We start from the raw sequence: 19,458 nt of genomic DNA, 5'->3' as shown, positions 1-19,458 counted from the left end.
TAGCGCTGATGGATAGCGCTGATGGATAGCCCTGTGCAGTATCTATAAGAAGCAAAACTATACATTACACACACACACCTTGATTAACAAATGTTCTCTTGCTCCTGGGGTTGCTTGCCAGACACTGAAATACGGAGCCTGTAATGTATCACTGGGAACTGAGGCACAGTCCCAAATCGATCCTTAAGCACAATGCCCTATGCCCTTGTGGTGGAAGTTTGATCATATTACTTATACCAATCAAATCCTCTCAGATCTCTTCAAGTGCATAGGGTGTAGGGCTTAGGGTTCATTTGGGATTGGCCTTCAGTTATTTCCACAACCACTAAAAAGATATCAGAAAGGCATACATACAGTGACGAAAGTTATGACTTTAATACCAAATAAAACATACAAGACTTTACTAAAAGCAGCTTATTGACATTTTGAAACAAAGAAAGCAACAACACAAACACAAAGCATTATTATCAGTAATAATACTCCTCTGTAGTTACCATTTTAGCAATACATTGTCAATATTCTACAGTCCCTATGTCTTAGTGGTAAATATGCGTTTGTTTGTCTATATTCTCCTGACCACTTCATCATCCAACACTTTTATCTTCATACAGTTCAGATAGACAGAATAAAGACAAAAGATATGATGAATATAACAAAATGATGAAGTGCCTCAGACAACTGATTGCCATAAACAACTGGTTGAGATGAGTGTAGGCCTACACCCTATAAACATGCATGGTACCACATACACCTAAAAAGTACACTTATTCTAAAGGCCTGGTGTTGCCATGCCAATAAAAAATAACTTTCCAAGACACTTGTTATGTTATGCATGTTATTATGAATTAACAACTATTTTGAATATAATGCTGCTGCTTCGCGTGCATCTATGTATGTGTTAATTATCCTGATCATATTGGCACACATTTAATAAAAGGTGTCTGTCCATTGAACCTATTTACAGATCTACTACGCTATAGCACAACTAATAGGTGACATCCAAATTGAAAGTGTTTTTTCCCTTTAACTTAAATGTGTAAAGTGTAAATCGTATTTTATTTCACAAAATCCCTCAGATAAGACAAACCCTCACATAAGACATGGACATGAGTTCTGGGACAATAGGCTAACTGTTGTTGGCTTTGCCCTACATGCCATAGTAACGCATGACTGGCTTATCTAAACTCATAAAATGAAATCTTATCTTTAAATAATTAAACCACTGCAATATCAATAGTGATATGTTAGCAAAGAAAATAAAGTGTCTGTTGTACAAATTAGCAAACTAAATGGTACAATATTCCATAGAAGGAAGCTCAGAGAGACAACTGTCTAGTCCAGGCGTTGTTTGTAGTGGGTAAAAGTAAGTGTCCGGCCATTGTGGGTGTGGGGTTGGTTGCCATAGGGGGGGCACATCACTACTCCACTCAGCGCAAGGTATTAGTGGGCATGCAGTCACACAGGGCTCGCCTCTCTGCCCTCAACACCAGAGTCTCAGTCTAGGAGGAAACAAAAGCAATGCCATGTTAGGGAGTACTAGGCGGAGTTAACTTTTTAAACTAGGCTAAGACTTGTAGAGGAACTTTACAGGTAGGTATACAGCAGGCCAGGGTATACAGTGCCTTGCAAAAGTATTCGGCCCCCTTGAACTTTGCGATCTTTTGCCACATTTCAGGCTTCAAACATAAAGATATAAAACTGTATTTTTTTGTGAAGAATCAACAACAAGTGGGACACAATCATGAAGTGGAACGACATTTATTGGATATTTCAAACTTTTTTAACAAATCAAAAACTGAAAAATTGGGCGTGCAAAATTATTCAGCCCCTTTACTTTTAGTGCAGCAAACTCTCTCCAGAAGTTCAGTGAGGATCTCTGAATGATCCAATGTTGACCTAAATGACTAATGAGGATAAATACAATCCACCTGTGTGTAATCAAGTCTCCGTATAAATGCACCTGCACTGTGATAGTCTCAGAGGTCCGTTAAAAGCGCAGAGAGCATCATGAAGAACAAGGAACACACCAGGCAGGTCCGAGATACTGTTGTGAAGAAGTTTAAAGCCGGATTTGGATAGAAAAAGATTTCCCAAGCTTTAAACATCCCAAGGAGCACTGTGCAAGCGATAATATTGAAATGGAAGGAGTATCAGACCACTGCAAATCTACCAAGACCTGGCCGTCCCTCTAAACTTTCAGCTCATACAAGGAGAAGACTGATCAGAGATGCAGCCAAGAGGCCCATGATCACTCTGGATGAACTGCAGAGATCTACAGCTGAGGTGGGAGACTATGTCCATAGGACAACAATCAGTCGTATATTGCACAAATCTGGCCTTTATGGAAGAGTGGCAAGAAGAAAGCCATTTCTTAAAGATATCCATAAAAAGTGTCGTTTAAAGTTTGCCACAAGCCACCTGGGAGACACACCAAACATGTGGAAGAAGGTGCTCTGGTCAGATGAAACCAAAATTGAACTTTTTTGGCAACAATGCAAAACGTTATGTTTGGCGTAAAAGCAACACAGCTGAACACACCATCCCCACTGTCAAACATGGTGGTGGCAGCATCATGGTTTGGGCCTGCTTTTCTTCAGCAGGGACAGGGAAGATGGTTAAAATTGATGGGAAGATGGATGGAGCCAAATACAGGACCATTCTGGAAGAAAACCTGATGGAGTCTGCAAAAGACCTGAGACTGGGACGGAGATTTGTCTTCCAACAAGACAATGATCCAAAACATAAAGCAAAATTTACAATGGAATGGTTCAAAAATAAACATATCCAGGTGTTAGAATGGCCAAGTCAAAGTCCAGACCTCAATCCAATCGAGAATCTGTGGAAAGAACTGAAAACTGCTGTTCACAAATGCTCTCCATCCAACCTCACTGAGCTCGAGCTGTTTTGCAAGGAGGAATGGGAAAAAAATTCAGTCTCTCGATGTGAAAAACTGATAGAGACATACCCCAAGCGACTTACAGCTGTTATCGCAGCAAAAGGTGGCTCTACAAAGTATTAACTTAAGGGGGCTGAATAATTTTGCACGCCCAATTTTTCAGTTTTTGATTTGTTAAAAAAGTTTGAAATATCCAATAAATATCGTTCCACTTCATGATTGTGTCCCACTTGTTGTTGATACTTCACAAAAAAATACAGTTTTATATCTTTATGTTTGAAGCCTGAAATGTGGCAAAAGGTCGCAAAGTTCAAGGGGGCCAAATACTTTCGCAAGGCACTGTAGATGTGGTAAAAAGGTCCATCGAACTCGACCAAAACATTGTAATTGCCATGGCAACATGTGGGGGAAAGGGCCGTGGAGGAAAGATCCCAAATCTCCGTATTTCAACACAGAAAAAATAGCTTACATTTAGGCTATTGTTTATGTGTGTATTTCAGAGGCGCAACATTCACTGGGGACAAAGGGGAGATGTCCCCCCAACATTCTAAAATTGCATTTTTTTGTACTGGTTTTATCATTGGATTGTGATACAAAACGAGGTAAGGGTGTGCTTTAGGACCATGTGGACGTCTCCGAGTGGTCAGGTAGGCTGTTTGGAGTGTTTAGTTGACTGGATAAAAAAATGTATATGTCCCCCCCACTTCTAAAACCAAAGTTGCGCCCCCTGTATTTCACAATATGTTGAGGTAGAAACCGGAGTATAATGCTTGTATGGATGTCAACCCCAACAAATGTTCATGTCATCTTAACCAATCAACTGTATTACAGTTAAAAATGACTGGACTACCACCACAGATTTCTGTACGCTAGCTATGCTAACCAGATTATACGAACAGGAGTTAGCATTTAGCAGTCACTTCTTCTAAACCTGAAAAGGGACAACTTTTAAATGTTATGCAGCGACAACTTCCAAATATATCCAAATCGAACTTAAGTAACCACATTGTGGGTCTGTTACAATACATAAATCATGATGGATTTGACAAATATCCACTTAGTTAGATCAAATTTGTCAAATGTGTGCTAATCTGGTCAATGGAAGGGTCTGCGTTCCATTGACCCCTTTACTGCGTCTATAGGGAGCAACTCAGTACTATCCCAGCCATAACCAGTGCTTGAAGTGGTGCTGGTACTCATTTTAGGTGCTGGTACTCATTTTAGGTGCTGGTACACAGTGGGGTAGTGGGGGCATTGCGTATACTCACATTTTAATAATATTAATCTGTCAGCATGTGTACACAACTCTCAACCAGAAGCATCTCACAGAAAAACGACATCGGTAGCTCGTAGCTGATAGGAAAGGCATTTCAACTTATACCAGTAAATGCGAATTAACCACATAAGAAGACCATTTTGAGGTCTGGGAAAAATAAAACAGAAATATTCTGGGAGGGTTTAGTTGCCCATTAATTCAATTGTGCACCTAGCATGAGACCTTTTGGCTAACAGTGTTGCTGTACTATACAATGTAGACCTACAGTGTACGTGATGGCAGAGTTTGAAAAACAAATGCACTTCCGATTCATCATCATATCATTCTACCAGGTAGACCTACTTTGCAGTCTACATTTAATTGGGAAGGTTTTGTGAAAGCCTTTAGAAATGTTCAAACACCGCATGATGACTGAATTGCGCATCGCAAAGATTCAAATAAGACTTCGGACCAAACTTTTGCAGTACCTGCTTTGCTTACCCATTGTTGCCTTAAAGCATCGTTGTTTTTCTATTTAAAAAAAAAAGTGTGATTGAGAGTGAAAACCTGAAAAAAACTATAGGAAAACGTATACTTTTTCACACATTTCCTTCGCCAGGCGGGCTGTTTTTTGTGTGTGTCAAATTAGAGTATACCCACTTCTCCAGGCACCACTATACCACTGCTGGTACTTATCATATATTAAAGGCAATACAATATTCTTTAACAGGTGCCAGTTCTCAATCAATAGAAAATCAAAGGTGGACAACTACGGCCCACTTCAAGCATTAAGTGTAACGATGTGTAAATACAATAGTTAGTAAATTGATGTAGTTCTGTCCATGAGCTGTTCTTCTCTAGTAATGTTCTTTATTATGTCATATTTCATGTTTTGTGTGGACCCCAGGAAGAGTAACTGCTGCTTACGCAACAGCTAATGGGGATCCTAATAAAATGACAGGCTGTAACATAAAGTGGAACTAGAAAGAAAGGGATCGCAACTGTTACCCGGGCATCAAGGTTGAAAGCAGTCTTCTTAAGGTCTTGTAGTGCCCTCTGCATGAATTCAAATGCATGACAGTCCACACAGGGACGACCTGCAAGACAACGTGACAAAATATAAAAACGGTGTTCAATATGATTCATTATAGGCATTAGTGAAAACAAAAACAATATTTTAAGACGTTTATATTTACAATCAATACCTATCTGCTGATACACTTCCTCAATTGCTGTTGTCAATTGGTATAACCTATCGATTAGGCAATCAATCATAATTGATTGTGTTTGGGCCTAGAATTTAAAAAAAATATTTATACACCTAGACAATACTCATCCACACTACAGTAACAGCCGCTCATTGTGTATAATCGCAAATGCAACAAAGACAATATATTAAATAAAACCACTTACTTTCAGCAGGGATTACCGTCCCTGCCTCCTGCTCAGCATCACTTGGCCTAAAACACAAGAGCTGCACCGCTAATAGCAGCATCGCCGCTTGCAAATAGCCGCTCGATACCATACTGATGCTCGGTGCAAGATGTCAAGAGAAAGACCTGGAAAATGGAGATGGCGAATTTTAGCATATGATTCCTTATGATATATAATTACGTTTATAAACGAAGCATTGATAGGATATATGAAAACGATTGTAGGATACGTTTCCACGACTAAAGAAAGCAACACCAGCATCCATAAGAACATCACAGATGCGGAGATCACGTTTTAAATGGGCCAATCTTTTTTTCATAAAGAAAAATATCGGAAATATAACTAAGAACAGTATAACATTTAATGTAGGCCTACTCACTGTGGGTGATATTTTAAAGAAAATAAAAACAATGTAGCCTGCCGAAAGACGCCCACCTCAAGACGATTCTGTTGAATATTAATTCAAAGGGCAGAAGGCGCATGCGTATAAAACCCTTTGAGGGTAGTCACTAGTTACCACAGCCACAAAACCAAATTGGCTCATAAAAATTTAATTAATTTAATGTTAAGCATACATTTAGCAGTGTGGTTAGGGTTTAGTTTTTGTGACTGTGGCAACTGTAAATTAGGCAAACGGATTATCCCTCCACAAATTCCGTAAAATTAGGCCTACGCTAAATTATTTTCTTCATTTAACTTATTCATCACAAATTGAATGTTGGCCTCACTGGTTCGCTAATATTGTTCACATTTCTTCGCAGTCGCTTATTTGCATGACCTTATACAGAAATGGTTGTACAATAAATATTATCCGCACGTACACGGACCATTAATTCCTACACATTAGTGCACTCTCCAAGTCAATTTCAAGAAAAGGGTTTGTATTATTAGATTTATTTGCAAAAGGGAAGTCAGCATTCCCATTAGAGTCAAACAGCAATGATGTTACAGACGTACATCTCAAGTGTTCTGTAAACTCAATATTTTCAAAAGGCCATGTAAAATTACATTTGTTTTTTGGATAGGTAAGAGAGATGTGTGTTCCTTTGATCTCCCTCGACATGAACATGGGGTCCTTGATATGTAGAATCCTTGGGACGACATTTAAAATGGTTTAAGGTTAGGGTTTAGTGTAAGAACGTCCCAAGGATCCACGTTAGCACTCAGCATGAACATGGTGGGTGTGTCCTAACCAACCGATCTAAGTTTTCTTAGCTAGGTAGCCTTTTAAAATGCCCGAACTCAAATCGCTTCTTTTTCCAAGATGGCGTCGATGAAGGATAGCGATACCGGCCTGTGGCTCCATAATAAACTAGGATCAACAGACGAACTTTGGGCGCCTTCTAGTATTGCTTCACTCCTCACTGTTTCAGTTATCGACAATATACGGTTGTGTTTTTCGAGTTTGTCGCCTCCAGTAAAGCTAAAAATCTTGCTCGGGATGCTGCATCTTCCGAGGCGGACTGTTGATGAGGTGGGTACGCGAGTTGCTATATGACTGACTGAACACTAGTTAGCCACTGCTACTAGTTAGTTTAAATGGGGTTCTGCAGCATGCAGCCTTGGTCGAGTTTCTAACTAACGTTAATATTTCCTGAGTAGGAAGTATATTACACCATGTTTACAATCTAACCGTTTTCAGGGTACACTTATCTAGCTGCATATATATGGCTTAGACTCTTCGCTTAAGGAGACCTGTTCGGAAGAGCCAAGTGTCTACAGCCAAGAGGTAGTTAGCTAGCTAACTGTCGTTTGTTTAGGCTCATTCTGTCCAGTCTCATTTGTTTACCTAACGCACATGGATTGCTTTCACAAACACTAAGTTAACTGTCTAGCCTGACGTGTAACATTGAACCTGTTTGTAGTGTAGTTGTGATTTTTTTTGTTGGTCGTCCGAGAAGCGTTCAAATGCTCAAAACTTCTCGGAGCTTTGTCACTCCAAGTGGATTCGCATGTCTGCCAGGCTGCTTGTGCCATTTTGGAGGGCGTAACCCAGCGAGTTAGGTTACAAGTCAAAATTGGGAAACAGCCTTTCAAATGTTTTTTTTATTTTTTTAAATCGTCTAATAGCTAAACGTTCTATTAACTTTGATACAGTCTCGCTTCTTAACTACAACTTGTTGTAAACCAGGTGCACTACAATTTCTCGACATTGCTTTGTTTACTTATTATATTTCTGTGATGATTAATTGATTGAATTAGCTACCTGTATACATTTATACGTGTCATTTCAATTTCATGACCATAATGCATTACAGGATATGTAGATTTTGTTATCACCGTCACTCACAGTCCCTGCGGCCTACTGTTTGACCATGTATTGGGCATACATCTTTCCCATGTCCCACTGTTCAGAAGCCTGATAGCTGCCAGAATTAAACTTGTCCAGCTCCTTATATTGCTGAACTGTGGGACTTTATATCTCCTTCTTGAGGACAGAAGCACAAAACATTGGGCAAGACTGTGTGGGGTCCTCTATGATGTGCTTGGCCTTGTCCCTTGCTCGTCTATCATAGAGGCCTTGAAGTCTCCTGCACTCAACCCCAGTTTTACGGTCCTCCTGAGGATGCCCATGTTAGCTACTGACAGCCCAACAGGCCACGAAACAAAGTCAGCACACACTATATTGAAGGTGTAGTAGTTGGATGTATTCCATTTCTGTGCCCTGCTCTAACCTCCACCTCCCTCTTATGCCCATATACACCCTGCCCCATGGAGATTCTATAATCGATTTCTTCCTATCAACAGACAGCAATGCATACTGTGAGCCATGTATGCATGTAAAGCCTAAAGACACATGACCATTCCACAAGATTGAATGCTAAAAGTGTATTTTTTTTTATTTATTAATCTTGCTCTACTAACCTCCACAATCACCTCCTTTGACATGCAGATGAAGGAGGCCCTATCAGAGATCATCCAGCTGGCCACGGTGGACTCTGAGCCCTGGGTACTGATGGTGGCAGATATCCTTAAGTCCTTCCCAGAGACAGGCTCTCTCAACCTGGACCTGGAGGAGCAGAACCCTAACGTACAGGACATCTTGGGCGAGCTCCGGGAGAAAGGTGGGTACACTACCATAGGCTAGGGGTCACAAGTCAAGAGTAAAATGAGAGCAGAAGGGGACATTGAGGGTCATGGTTCTAGCTTTACAACTGGAATGACTGTGATTATGTAAACTGTGCTTTGGGAATTTGTAGTATGGAATAGGATGCATGTTCCAGCATTTTGGTGCTGTTCTGACATCACCTGTTGGTTGGCCATCTATCAGAGTCCTACTTTTTCTTTATCACCTGTGAACATGTTAGTGCTTGTGCAGATACTTGTTGGTTGCACCTGCCTGTTTCCTTCACACTTCTGCTTTTGGGGTCTAGGTTTGAGATGCTGTAAAAACGCTTAACTGCTTGTGTAAAAAAGGGCTTTATAAATACATTTGATTGTTCTCCCCCTGCAGTGAGTGAGTGTGAGGCGTCGGCCATGCTCCCTCTGGAGTGCCAGTACCTGAACAAAAGCGCCCTGACCACCCTGGTGGGCCCACTCACGCCTCCCGTCAAACACTTCCAGCTCAAGAGGAAGCCCAAGAGCGCCACCCTCAGGGCAGAGCTGCTGCAGAAATGTAAGAGAAGACACTTCACTCCATCCACCCACCCTGGGTGCATGTCAATAGTCTAAAGTGGCATCCTCGTCATCTTCTTCATCTGGGGCCTAGGAATACTGATCGAGGATCATGTTCCCCCTGTCCATATAATGTTACTCATTATGATCTAAAAGGCAGAGCTTAGATCACAACTCTTACTCTGAAACGCTTAATGAATGTGGCCCCTGATCTGAAAAGCAAAAGTTAAAGCGCTATGGTGGATGCTTACTTGGGAGTTGCTTTCTCTTGTCCATTTGTTTTTCACACGTCAGTGCAGATGAAGGAAAGCAGATGAGAAAGTGAAGCCACTTTAGACTCTTCGGATGGTCCCAGTGCTTTTTCTGTATCAAAAAGGGACTACGGTGGTGGGTGTGGCACGGCCAGCCCATCGGTGCGGCTGAATTCAGTCAAGGCCTTGGGCAAGAATGTTTTTGAGGCCCCCATCTTGGCGGTTGAGAGAATTTCGGTGTTTTAAAGCCAATTTCTTGAAGGAAATTATATGCATTTTTCTTTTCACACATTTTGTTATGGAGTGGAGAGAATTTGATCAGTTAAGCAAATTTCCTGCTAATCAAAATGACTTAAGTTTATTGGTCGCATACACAGATTTGTGGACGTTATCGCGGGTGCAGTGAAATGCTTGTGTTTCTAGCTCAAAGTGCAGAATACCTAACTACACGCAATTTAAAAAGTCCGGACGAAACGTTAGAAACACTTGCTTTGTCCATTATGGATGTCACTTGGTAAATCCACTTCCGTAAGTGTAGATGTAGGGGAGGAGACAGGTTTAAAAAAAGGATTTGAGACATCAATTGTCTGTGTGCCATTCAGAGGGTTAATGGGCAAGACCAAAGATTTAAGTGCCTTTGAATGAGGTGTGGTAGTAGGTGCCAGGCGTCAAGAACTGCAGCGCTGCTGGGTTTTTCATGCTCAACAGTTTCCCATGTGTATCAAAAATGGTCCACTACCCAAAGGACATCCAGCCAACTTAACACAACTGTGGGACTCATTGGAGTCAACATGGGCCATCAAGCAACCCTGTGGAATGCTTTCGACACCTTGTAGAATCCATGCTCTGATGGCTTGAGGCTGTTCTGAGGGCAAAAGGGGGTGCAACTCAATATCAGGAATGCATTCCTACGGTTTTGTACACTCATTTGTACACTGGTGTATATGGATATACAAGTCCTTTCCAGAGACTCCTCCCTCAAGCTGGAGCTGAGAGAAAATATTGCAGTTTAAGTAAATTTCCTGCAATTCTATGCATTTTGCCATGGCTAATGTTGTGTCCTTATGCTCAAACATTTGAACAAGTCAATACTTCTGAAATCATCGTTTTAGTCTGGCTTTTACTTTAGTGATTGTTAGTTCTCATATGTATTTAAAGATACAAAGGTCTATCTTTTCTACATACTAAGTTTACGCTGACAGTGTTATTCCATCTTGAAAATAAATGATTTGGACTTAGGCTGCCCGCCCAAGACATTTCTATGCAGAAAAGACCCTGGCTCTCCGTGTTTCCTGTCTCCTGTCCTTTGTAGGGCCCTATAAAATCTCCGTTGTGGAGAACGCAGATGGAATCTAGACCTTAAAATGGAATTCAACAACATTAAAAAATCAATTGAGCTTACTAGGAAATTAACTAAATGTATTGAGCATTCATTCATTTGTTCAAGATTATCATAAGACCTGAACAAAATACGTCAGTGATTCATATTTTCCTTCAACGTTCTGAAGAGGCAAAGGCACAGAAATTCCCGTGTGTGTATGTGCACGCGTTTGTCGAACACTTTGCGTAGCCGTTAGCGATGATGCTAATGTAATGACAGCCGTCTTCTGGTAGATGGAAAGGCTTTCTCAAAAACCTCAATTAAATGTTAGTGGCAATATGTAACTTTTTGCGGCGACCCTACTGAATTCACAAAGAACTGTGAGTTATAGATCTATAATTCTACTTGAAAGCAAGTCTAAGAAGCAGTAGATCTGTTCTCTATGCGATATTCCTGTTTTGGTTTTGCTTTCGGTTTTGTACAATAGCTTCAAACAGCTGACGCAACAATATTTTTAATTGTTGAAAATATATTTCACATTGGTGTAGATGGTACAATGATTCTCTACACTAAAACTGAAATGAGGCAATTAGAGTTCTAGTAACAAGGAAATGGTGGAGCAATTTTTGACTAGATTAACTTTAATTTCAAAGTAGCCAATGTCTACCTGGCAGAATATCATGATTAGTGGCCTTTTGTTTTGCCAACTCTGCAATCACGTGAGTGCTACAGAAACATCGCTAACCAAACAATGGTCTCATAATGGTCTCATGCTGCACTTAAATTAAAGGGTAACTACACCCAAAAATCAAGATTTCTTAGATTTTTCCCAGACCTCATAAGTGTTCTCTTGATGTGGGTTTAAGCATGGTTGTGGATTTAGAACATCATGTTTTAGTTTTTCTATATAAAAAGTGTGATTTAGAGAACCTGAAACTGGGGAAAAACAGAAACCTGTAAAAACAAAACAGAGAAACTGGAATTTGGGGGGAAAACAAAATGAAATCAGGCAAAAAATACAATATTTTATAGGGCCCTACCTTTTGTGCTAGTTTAGTGAATGGTCTTTTTCACATTAGTGAATGGTCATGACATGACTCATGTTCATTACAGCACGCACTGGAAAATGAATATGAGCGTTTCTTATTGGACAAGTTCATGTAGTCCCTCCCTATTTGTTTTCTTCTGTTTGGTGCCAAATTAACAGCACCCTCTGGTGTATTCACTAGGAATCTAACGGAAGCAAACAGGACGAAACTGAGTGGAACTTTAACTAAATTAGTTGTTTTAAACATTTTCCATTGCAAAATATTTTTGCCTCACGTTCTGTTGTGGTTTCAGCTACAGAGACGGCTCAACAGCTCAAGAAGACAGCGGGAGTGCCTTTCCATGCAAAAGGAAGAGGCCTGGTCAAGAAGATTGACACCACCAGTGAGTTTGACACACACACACACACACAGCAATTACAATACTCATTGTTGCTAAGACTATGCATATGAACACTTACACACACATTCATACCCACGGGTGTCTAATTGGTTGCTGAGATATCATGTTTTATACTCTCCCTTCCAGCACCCCTCAAGGGGATCCCCAAAGCCCCGTTCCGCAGCCCCACCACCCCCAGTATGTTCAGCCCGCCGAGCAACCGCACACCCATAGCCCCCGCACGGACGCCCCTGCGCAAGGAGAGGGGAGTCAAGGTAACGAAGGGTCCTTAACAAGTGACCTTGTTTTCTTTTAAGGGATAGTTCACCCAAAGTACAAAATTACATTGATTTCCTCATCCTGCAAGCAGTCTATGGACAAGGTAAGATCGCAATCCATGCTTTGGTTTTGTTTTCGGACAGTGGCCACACAAGCAAAACCAAAGCATGGATTGCGGTCTAACCTCGCTCATAGGCTGCTTATACAGTAAGGAAACCAATATGTCATTTTGTAATAAAAAAAATATTTTCACAATAGACAGGAAGCAGGGTTTCCGTTATGAAAATGTGGTGCTGGACATTTGACCAGGAGCATTTTAATTTACCAGACATTTGAGAAATGTACTGGACCCAAATGTATTGGGTGCGTAAACTGATTAGGACGTCCACGCACGGTGCTCAGAATAACCAAAATCACATTTAGATTATGGTAATTCATCTTAACAGAACATGCAACTCCAGGATGCAACGGCGTGCATCCTTGTTCCTGAATTCCGATGCACACTTGGAAGATTTTTAAATAAATGTCCACATTTACTTTTCCTCAGCCAATAAGACGACTAATGAATAGCGAAATCACGGCTGTGTGATCACGCTCTCCGCAGCCGACGTAAGACCTTTAAAACAGGTCAACATCCACAAGGCCGCAGGGATTACCAGGACGTGTACTCCGAGCATACGCTGACCAAGTGGCAAGTGTCTTCACTGACATTTTCAACCTCTTTCTGTCAGTCTGTAATACCAACATGTTTCAAACAGACCACCATAGTCCCTATGCCTGAGGTAACCTGCCTAAATGACTACAGACCCTTAGCACTCATGTCTGTAGCCATGAAGTGCTTTGAAAGGCTGGTCATGGCTCACAACACAGACCCACTTCAATTTGCATACCACCCCAACAGATCCACAGATGCTGCAATCTTTATTGCACTCCGCACTGCCCTTTCCCACCTGGACAAATGGAACACTTATGTGAGATGCTATTCATTGACTACAGCTCAGCGTTCAACACCATTGTGCCCTCAAAGCTCATCAAGAAATCTAAGGACCCTGGGACTAAACACCTCCCTCTGCAACTGGATCCTGGACTTCCTGACAGGCTACCCCCAGGTGGTATGGGTAGGTAACAACACATCCTCCACGCTGATCCTCAACACGTGGGGCCCCTCTGGGGTGTGTGCTCAGTCCCCTCCTGTACTCCCTGTTCACTCACGACTGCACGGCCAGCCACGACTCCAACACCATCAAGTTAGCCGATGACACAACAGTGATAGACCTGATCACCGACAACGAGGGAGGAGGTAAGAGACCTGGCCGTGTGGTACCAGGACAACAACCTTTCCCTCAACGTGATCAAGACAAAGGAGATGATTGTGGACTACAGGAAAAGGAGGACCGAACACGTCCCCATTCTCATCGATGGGGCTGCAGTGGAGCAGGTTGAGAGCTTCAAGTTCCTTGGTGTCCACATCACCAACAAACTATCATGGTCCAAACACACCAAGACAGTCGTGAAGAGGGCACGACAAAGTCTATTCCCCCTCGGGACTGATAAGATTTGGCATGGGTCCTCCGATCCTCAGAAGGTTTTACAGCTGCACCATCTGAGAGCATCCTGACTAGTTGCATCACTGCCTGTGAGAGGAAGTGATGTAGTGTTAGAGGAAGGCCCTAAAAATAGTCAGACTCCAGCCACCCAAGTCACAGACTTCTCTATGCTACCGCACGGCAAGCGGTACCGGAGCACCAAGTCTAGGTCCAAAAGGCTTCTAAACAGCTTCTACCCCCAATCCATAAGACTCCTGAACATCTAATTAAATGGCTACCCAGACTATTTGCATGGCCCTCCTCTTTTACGCTGCTGCTACTCTCTTATCTATGCATAGTCACTTTAATAACTCTACCTACACGTCCATATTACCTCGACTAACCGGTGCCCCCGCACATTGACTCTGTACCAGTACCCGCTGTGTATAGCCTTTGTTACTTTTATTTCTTATGTATTTTTCTAAAAACTGTATTGTTGGTTAAGGGCTTGTAAGTAAGCATTTCACTCTAAGGTCTACGCTGTTGTATTTGGTGCATGTGACAAATAACATTTGATTATATGTATTTTCATCAATGAATTGGCAAAGCATTATTTAGCAATGGGATTATATATTTTTTTGCAGAATTAAATACATTTTATTTATGTTTTTTTTTTTTTTTTAATGCCAAAAGCCGGCTATTAACAGAAACCCTGATGGGAAGCTGTATTGAAAGGATTGTCATTTTAAATTGATGGTTCAATGTGTTAAGCGAGTCTGATGTACATTATTGTCTGTTCTTTAGTTGTTAGACATCTCAGAGCTCGATATGGTGGGAGCTGGTAGAGAGGCAAAGAGGAGAAGAAAGACTTTGGGTAAATGCATTTATTAATATTTTTGATCAGTGCATTCGGAAAGTATTCAGGCCCCTGGACATTTTCCACATTTTGTTATGTTACAGCCTTATTCTAAAATTGCTACTTTTTTTCACCCATCAATCTTCACACTACCCCATAATGACAAAGCAAAAACTGTTTATACATTTTAGCAAATTTATTAAAAAAAAAAAACCCTTTTCAGTACTTTGTTGAAGCATCTTTGACAGCAATTACATCCTCGTCTTCTTGGGTCTGACGCTAAAAGCTTGGCACAGCTGTATTTGGGGAGTTTCTCCCATTCTTCTCCACAGATCCTCTCAAGCTCTGTCAGGTTGGATGGGAGCGTCGCTGCACAGCTATTTTCAGGTCTCTCCAGAGATGTTCGATTGGGTTCAAGTCCGGGCTCTGGCTGGGCCACTAAAGGACATTCAGAGACTTGACCCAGCGTTGTCTTGGCTGTGTGCTTAGGCTCGTTGTCTTGTTGGAAGGTGAACCTTCACCCCAGTCTGAGGTCCTGAGCACTCTGAAGCAGGTTTTCATCAAGGATCTCTCTGTACTTTGCTCCGTTCATCTTTCCCTCAATCCTGACTAGTCTCACAGTCCCTGCTGCTGAAAAACATCCCCACAGCGTGATGCTGCCACCACCATGCTTCACCGTAGGGATGGTGCCAGGATTTCTCCAGACTTGACGCTTGGCATTCAGGCAAAATAGTTCAATCTTGGTTTCATCAGACCAGAGAATCTTGGTTCTCATGGTCAGAGTCCTTTAGGTGTCTTTTGGCAAACTCCAAGTGGACTGTCACGTGCCTTTTACTGAGTAGTGGCTTCCGTCTGGCCACTCTACCATAAAGGCCTGATTGGTGAAGTGCTGCAGAGATGGTTGTCCTTCTGGAAGGTTCTCTCATCTCCAGAGGAACTCTTTAGCTCTGTCAGAGTGACTGTCGGATTCTTGGTCACCTCCCTGACAAAGGCCCTTCTCGTCCGATTGCTCAGTTTGGTCGGGCGGCCAGCTCTAGGAAAAGTCTTAATGGTTCCAAACTTCTATTTAAGAATGATGGAGGCCATTGTGTTCTTGGGGATCTTCAATGTTGCAGATTTTTTTTTGTACCCTTCACCAGATCTGTGCCTCGACACAATCCTGTCTCGGAGCTCTACGGCCAATTCCTTCAACCTCATGGTTTGGTTTTTGCTCTGACATGCACTGTCAACTGTGGGACCTTTTTATATTGACAGGTGTGTGCCTTTCCAAATCCTGTCCAATCAATTTAATTTACCAAAGGTGGACTCCCAAGTTGTAGAAACATCTCGAAGATGATCAATAGCCGGACGCACTTGAGCTCAATTTCGAGTCTCATAGCAAAGGGTCTGAATACTTATGTAAATAAGGTATTTGTTTTTTTATATTTGATAAATGTACAAACATTTCTAAAAACCTGTGTTCGCTTTTTCATTATTGAGTATAGATTGCTAAGGGTTTTTATTTGTTTAATCCATTTTAGAATAAGGCTGTAACGTAACAAAATGTGGAAAAGGTCAAGGTGTCTGAATACTTTCCGAAGGCACTGTATCTCTATCTAGCTAGCAGTCTTCACTATTATTCACCGTCTTTGACTCACTCATCCTTATTGATCTCTTTCTCTCGTGGTACAGAAACAGAGGCTGGGGAGAAAGCTGCGAAAGAGGAGGCTGTGGTGGAGAATGCTACACCAGACTATGCTGCTGGACTGGTGTCTACCCAGGTAGGAAGAGAGACACTCACGCAATTTACAAAGCGGTTATTGAATTGTAACCTATTCCAACGGGTGTTTTCAGAAACTGGGTGCGTTGAACAACGAGAGCGCTCTGCCGTCTACGAGTTACCTGCCTGCTACTCCCAGTATGGTCCCCTCCTCCTCCTACATTCCCAGTTCAGAGACGCAGCCAGGTGAGAGAGACAACTTCACACACCTAGATATCTGTTACCCTCCATTTGGTCCTATACGAAGTTGGTTTTTGCAATATGGCACGGTTGTAGCATAGAGTAAATAAGCCCTGTACAATTGACAATTAAAGCCTTGTCTGAGCCAGAACGGTCTATAGGGCAGTTTCCTGTTTCTGTAGCGAGGCAGCTTGATTTACAATCCTCGTAGCAGCTTGCCTTTTGATACACCACATGGAATTTTATGTATTGGTTTGACAAACTACCTGGATTGACAAAGTTCTGACAAGATTTCCATCCGTACTTACTCCTATCCAATCTTCTGCACAACCAATTAGCGATTGATAGAGCGATAGTCTCAGATGTCGAAAAACTGAGTCTTCATTCATCCTCTTCTTTCTCTAGCGAATGCGGGCGGTTCAGGGCGCGACGCCCTGCAGTCGGGTCGACAGCCTGAGGAGTCGGCCACGCCCAGCGCTGCCGCCACCACCCTCCCCGGCCAGTTCAAACAAAGGACGCCCATGTACAACGCCGGCAACACGGCTGCCAGCCCCACCGCCCCCGCCTCCCCCAGTACGCCAACCAGCACCCCCGCCAGCAGCAACGGCCCCCCAGCTGCCGCCATTGCCACGCAGCCCGAGACCCCAGCCACACAGCCCCCCGCTACCCCCCAGCCCAGCACGCCCCAGCCTAAAAAGAACCTCTCGCTCACTGTGAGTTGGATAAAGGCATCATTGGGACTCTGTTCCAACATTCGCACCACTATACTTCTTAGAATGAAGCGATATATTGAGCATGCATTCTAAGATGAACTTGTGTTACTATGCGAGAATGTTATGCTTACATACAAACACTGACTGTAGAGATTGTTGTTCAGTATTTGTAATGGTGGTTTGGCATGGGATGGTGGTTTTACTTAAGAGTTATGTAGTTTTGTCTTAGTTGAATGCACTGTGACTGTAAGTGACTCTGTATAAGAGCATCTGCTAAAAGTCTAAAATGTAAATGGATGCAGTGTGGTGTGGCGTAATCTCTGTGCCATGTGTTGTGGTCCCCCCCCAGAGAGAACAGATGTATGCTGCTCAGGAAATGTTCAAGACCGCTAACAAGGTCACCAGACCAGAGAAGGCTCTCATCCTGGGCTTCATGGCTGGATCCAGAGGTACTGTACTGCTTTGTGCAAATACTCCCATTTTCCTAGATGAAGTCCACCTAGCGTGTGAGTTTTGTACTGTTGGAAATTGCAATGTTTTTGTCATAAGTAACAGCTTTTTGCAACGGAGAAGAAATATTCCCTCAAGTACAGGGGGAGGCTGCTGAGAGTAGGACGGCTCATAATAAGGGCTGGAACGGAGAAGTGGAATGGCAAATTCCCACGTATTTGATTCCATTCCGCTGATTTACGCTCCAGCCGTTACCACGAGCCTGTCCTCCCCAATTAAGGTGCTACAGACCTGTGCTGGAGTATGTCCACTTAGTGGCATGCTGTATGAGTTTTCAACGTACTAGTAATGCGTGGGTATGTTCAAGTGCTCTGGAGGCGGAGCTGGCTACACACACACACACACACACCTTTTAAAACACTCTCGCTCCCCTGCGAGTTCTCCTGCAATGACACACACCAACTACACCTCTACATGTTGGTGTCTCCCCTCCTCCAGAGAACCCGTGTCCGGAGCAGGGCGACATCATCCAGATCAAGCTAAGCGAGCACACCGAGATCCTGCCCAAGGCGGACGGCACGGGCAGCACCACCATGCTGGTGGACACGGTGTTTGAGATGAACTACTCCACAGGACAGTGGACCCGCCTCAAGAAGTACAAACCAATCACCAACACCTCCTGAGGTGGCTGCTGGTCTGCCTGCCGGGACTAAACACACACATATACACATTTACCTACACACGCAGGCCATATCCTACTCAGGTGGCCAGGGACTTGTCATACTCACACACTTGTGCAAATACACATGGGCCAAATCCAGCCCGTGAGAGGGGCTGGGGAGTGGGGGAACAGATCCCTCTTTCTCAAAGTTCCTTCATTGCCAAAAGGCAGGGACCCTCAAGACTCGTTTCCGTTGGTTCGTTTTTCTTTTCTGTTTTAGTTATGTCCCCTCAGATTCCTGAACATTTGTGTGTTAGAAGAGTCCTTATACCTTCTTTTCATAAGATACCTGTCAAGACCTGCTTTACTATGAAAAGGTACAAGCATGCCACAAAATATTACAACTGTCTGTGTTTTTCATTGTGAGAATGACGTTTACTGTATTCTTCCTACTTCGTCTGAGAAAATGTAAGAAACTAAAGAGCCCAACCCATCAGTGAAAATGTAATGGAGAGAGGCGTGATGGGTTTCCTTTTTGCTGTGAAATTCTGTTTTGAAAAGTTCCGGAGAATGTCTCGTTTTTTTTCCCATCCTTACCAAGAAGGGAAGAAAAATAAAGCGAAAAATGTTCCGATTCCAGAGTGTTAAACAGTCCTTCAGAACCTCTCGCTCTCCTCCTGACTCTACCATTCTATGTCGTAGCTCATGATGACTAGGGTAAAGGTGTTCTTCCATGGTCAAGATTTGTTTCAGAACGTTTTGCTACAGTGTGCACTAACGAATACACCCCAGGGTTGGGGTAAACTCCATTTTGTCAATTCGGGATATGAATTC

The 19,458-nt window shown here is 42.6% G+C and overlaps 2 protein-coding genes across 2 annotated transcripts; one reads left to right on the top strand and one right to left on the bottom strand.

The window, feature by feature from the left end:
* Window positions 1-351: 351 nt before the first annotated feature.
* On the bottom strand, window positions 352-6,083 carry nicol1 (NELL2 interacting cell ontogeny regulator 1). The gene is made up of 4 exons (XM_021577861.3): window positions 5,965-6,083; window positions 5,565-5,710; window positions 5,160-5,248; window positions 352-1,499 (listed from the first exon to the last, which is right to left on the bottom strand). The coding sequence occupies exons 2-4, from the start codon at window positions 5,674-5,676 to the stop codon at window positions 1,428-1,430; spliced, it is 273 nt and encodes a 90-aa protein (XP_021433536.1). The 5' UTR covers window positions 5,677-5,710; window positions 5,965-6,083; the 3' UTR covers window positions 352-1,427.
* Window positions 6,084-6,591: 508 nt separating this feature from the next.
* On the top strand, window positions 6,592-19,265 carry nelfa (negative elongation factor complex member A). Its single transcript, XM_021577859.3, has 11 exons — window positions 6,592-7,059; window positions 8,479-8,650; window positions 9,040-9,201; window positions 12,114-12,203; window positions 12,348-12,475; window positions 14,810-14,879; window positions 16,533-16,621; window positions 16,695-16,806; window positions 17,206-17,513; window positions 17,863-17,962; window positions 18,462-19,265. The coding sequence occupies exons 1-11, from the start codon at window positions 6,850-6,852 to the stop codon at window positions 18,644-18,646; spliced, it is 1,626 nt and encodes a 541-aa protein (XP_021433534.1). The 5' UTR covers window positions 6,592-6,849; the 3' UTR covers window positions 18,647-19,265.
* The last annotated feature ends 193 nt before the right edge of the window (window positions 19,266-19,458 follow it).

This window comes from Oncorhynchus mykiss, chromosome 21 (genome assembly GCF_057628025.1).
Source record: "Oncorhynchus mykiss isolate SJ-2025 chromosome 21, ASM5762802v1, whole genome shotgun sequence".
Taxonomy (NCBI): Eukaryota; Metazoa; Chordata; class Actinopteri; order Salmoniformes; family Salmonidae; genus Oncorhynchus; species Oncorhynchus mykiss.
Note: the sequence above shows the minus strand (reverse complement) of the source record. Positions and strands in the feature narration are given on the sequence as shown.

Excerpts from the sequence above, each read along its gene's own strand:
- nicol1 (XM_021577861.3), bottom strand. The coding sequence starts at position 5,676 with ATGGTATCGAGCGGCTATTTGCAAGCGGCGATGCTGCTATTAGCGGTG. Across the intron at positions 5,249-5,564 it reads GACGGTAATCCCTGCTGAAA|GTCGTCCCTGTGTGGACTGT; the intron begins GTAAGTGGTTTT and ends GTTGTCTTGCAG. Across the intron at positions 1,500-5,159 it reads CTTTCAACCTTGATGCCCGG|ACTGAGACTCTGGTGTTGAG; the intron begins GTAACAGTTGCG and ends GTTTCCTCCTAG.
- nelfa (XM_021577859.3), top strand. The coding sequence starts at position 6,850 with ATGGCGTCGATGAAGGATAGCGATACCGGCCTGTGGCTCCATAATAAA. Across the intron at positions 7,060-8,478 it reads CGAGGCGGACTGTTGATGAG|ATGAAGGAGGCCCTATCAGA; the intron begins GTGGGTACGCGA and ends TTTGACATGCAG. Across the intron at positions 17,514-17,862 it reads AAAAGAACCTCTCGCTCACT|AGAGAACAGATGTATGCTGC; the intron begins GTGAGTTGGATA and ends GTCCCCCCCCAG.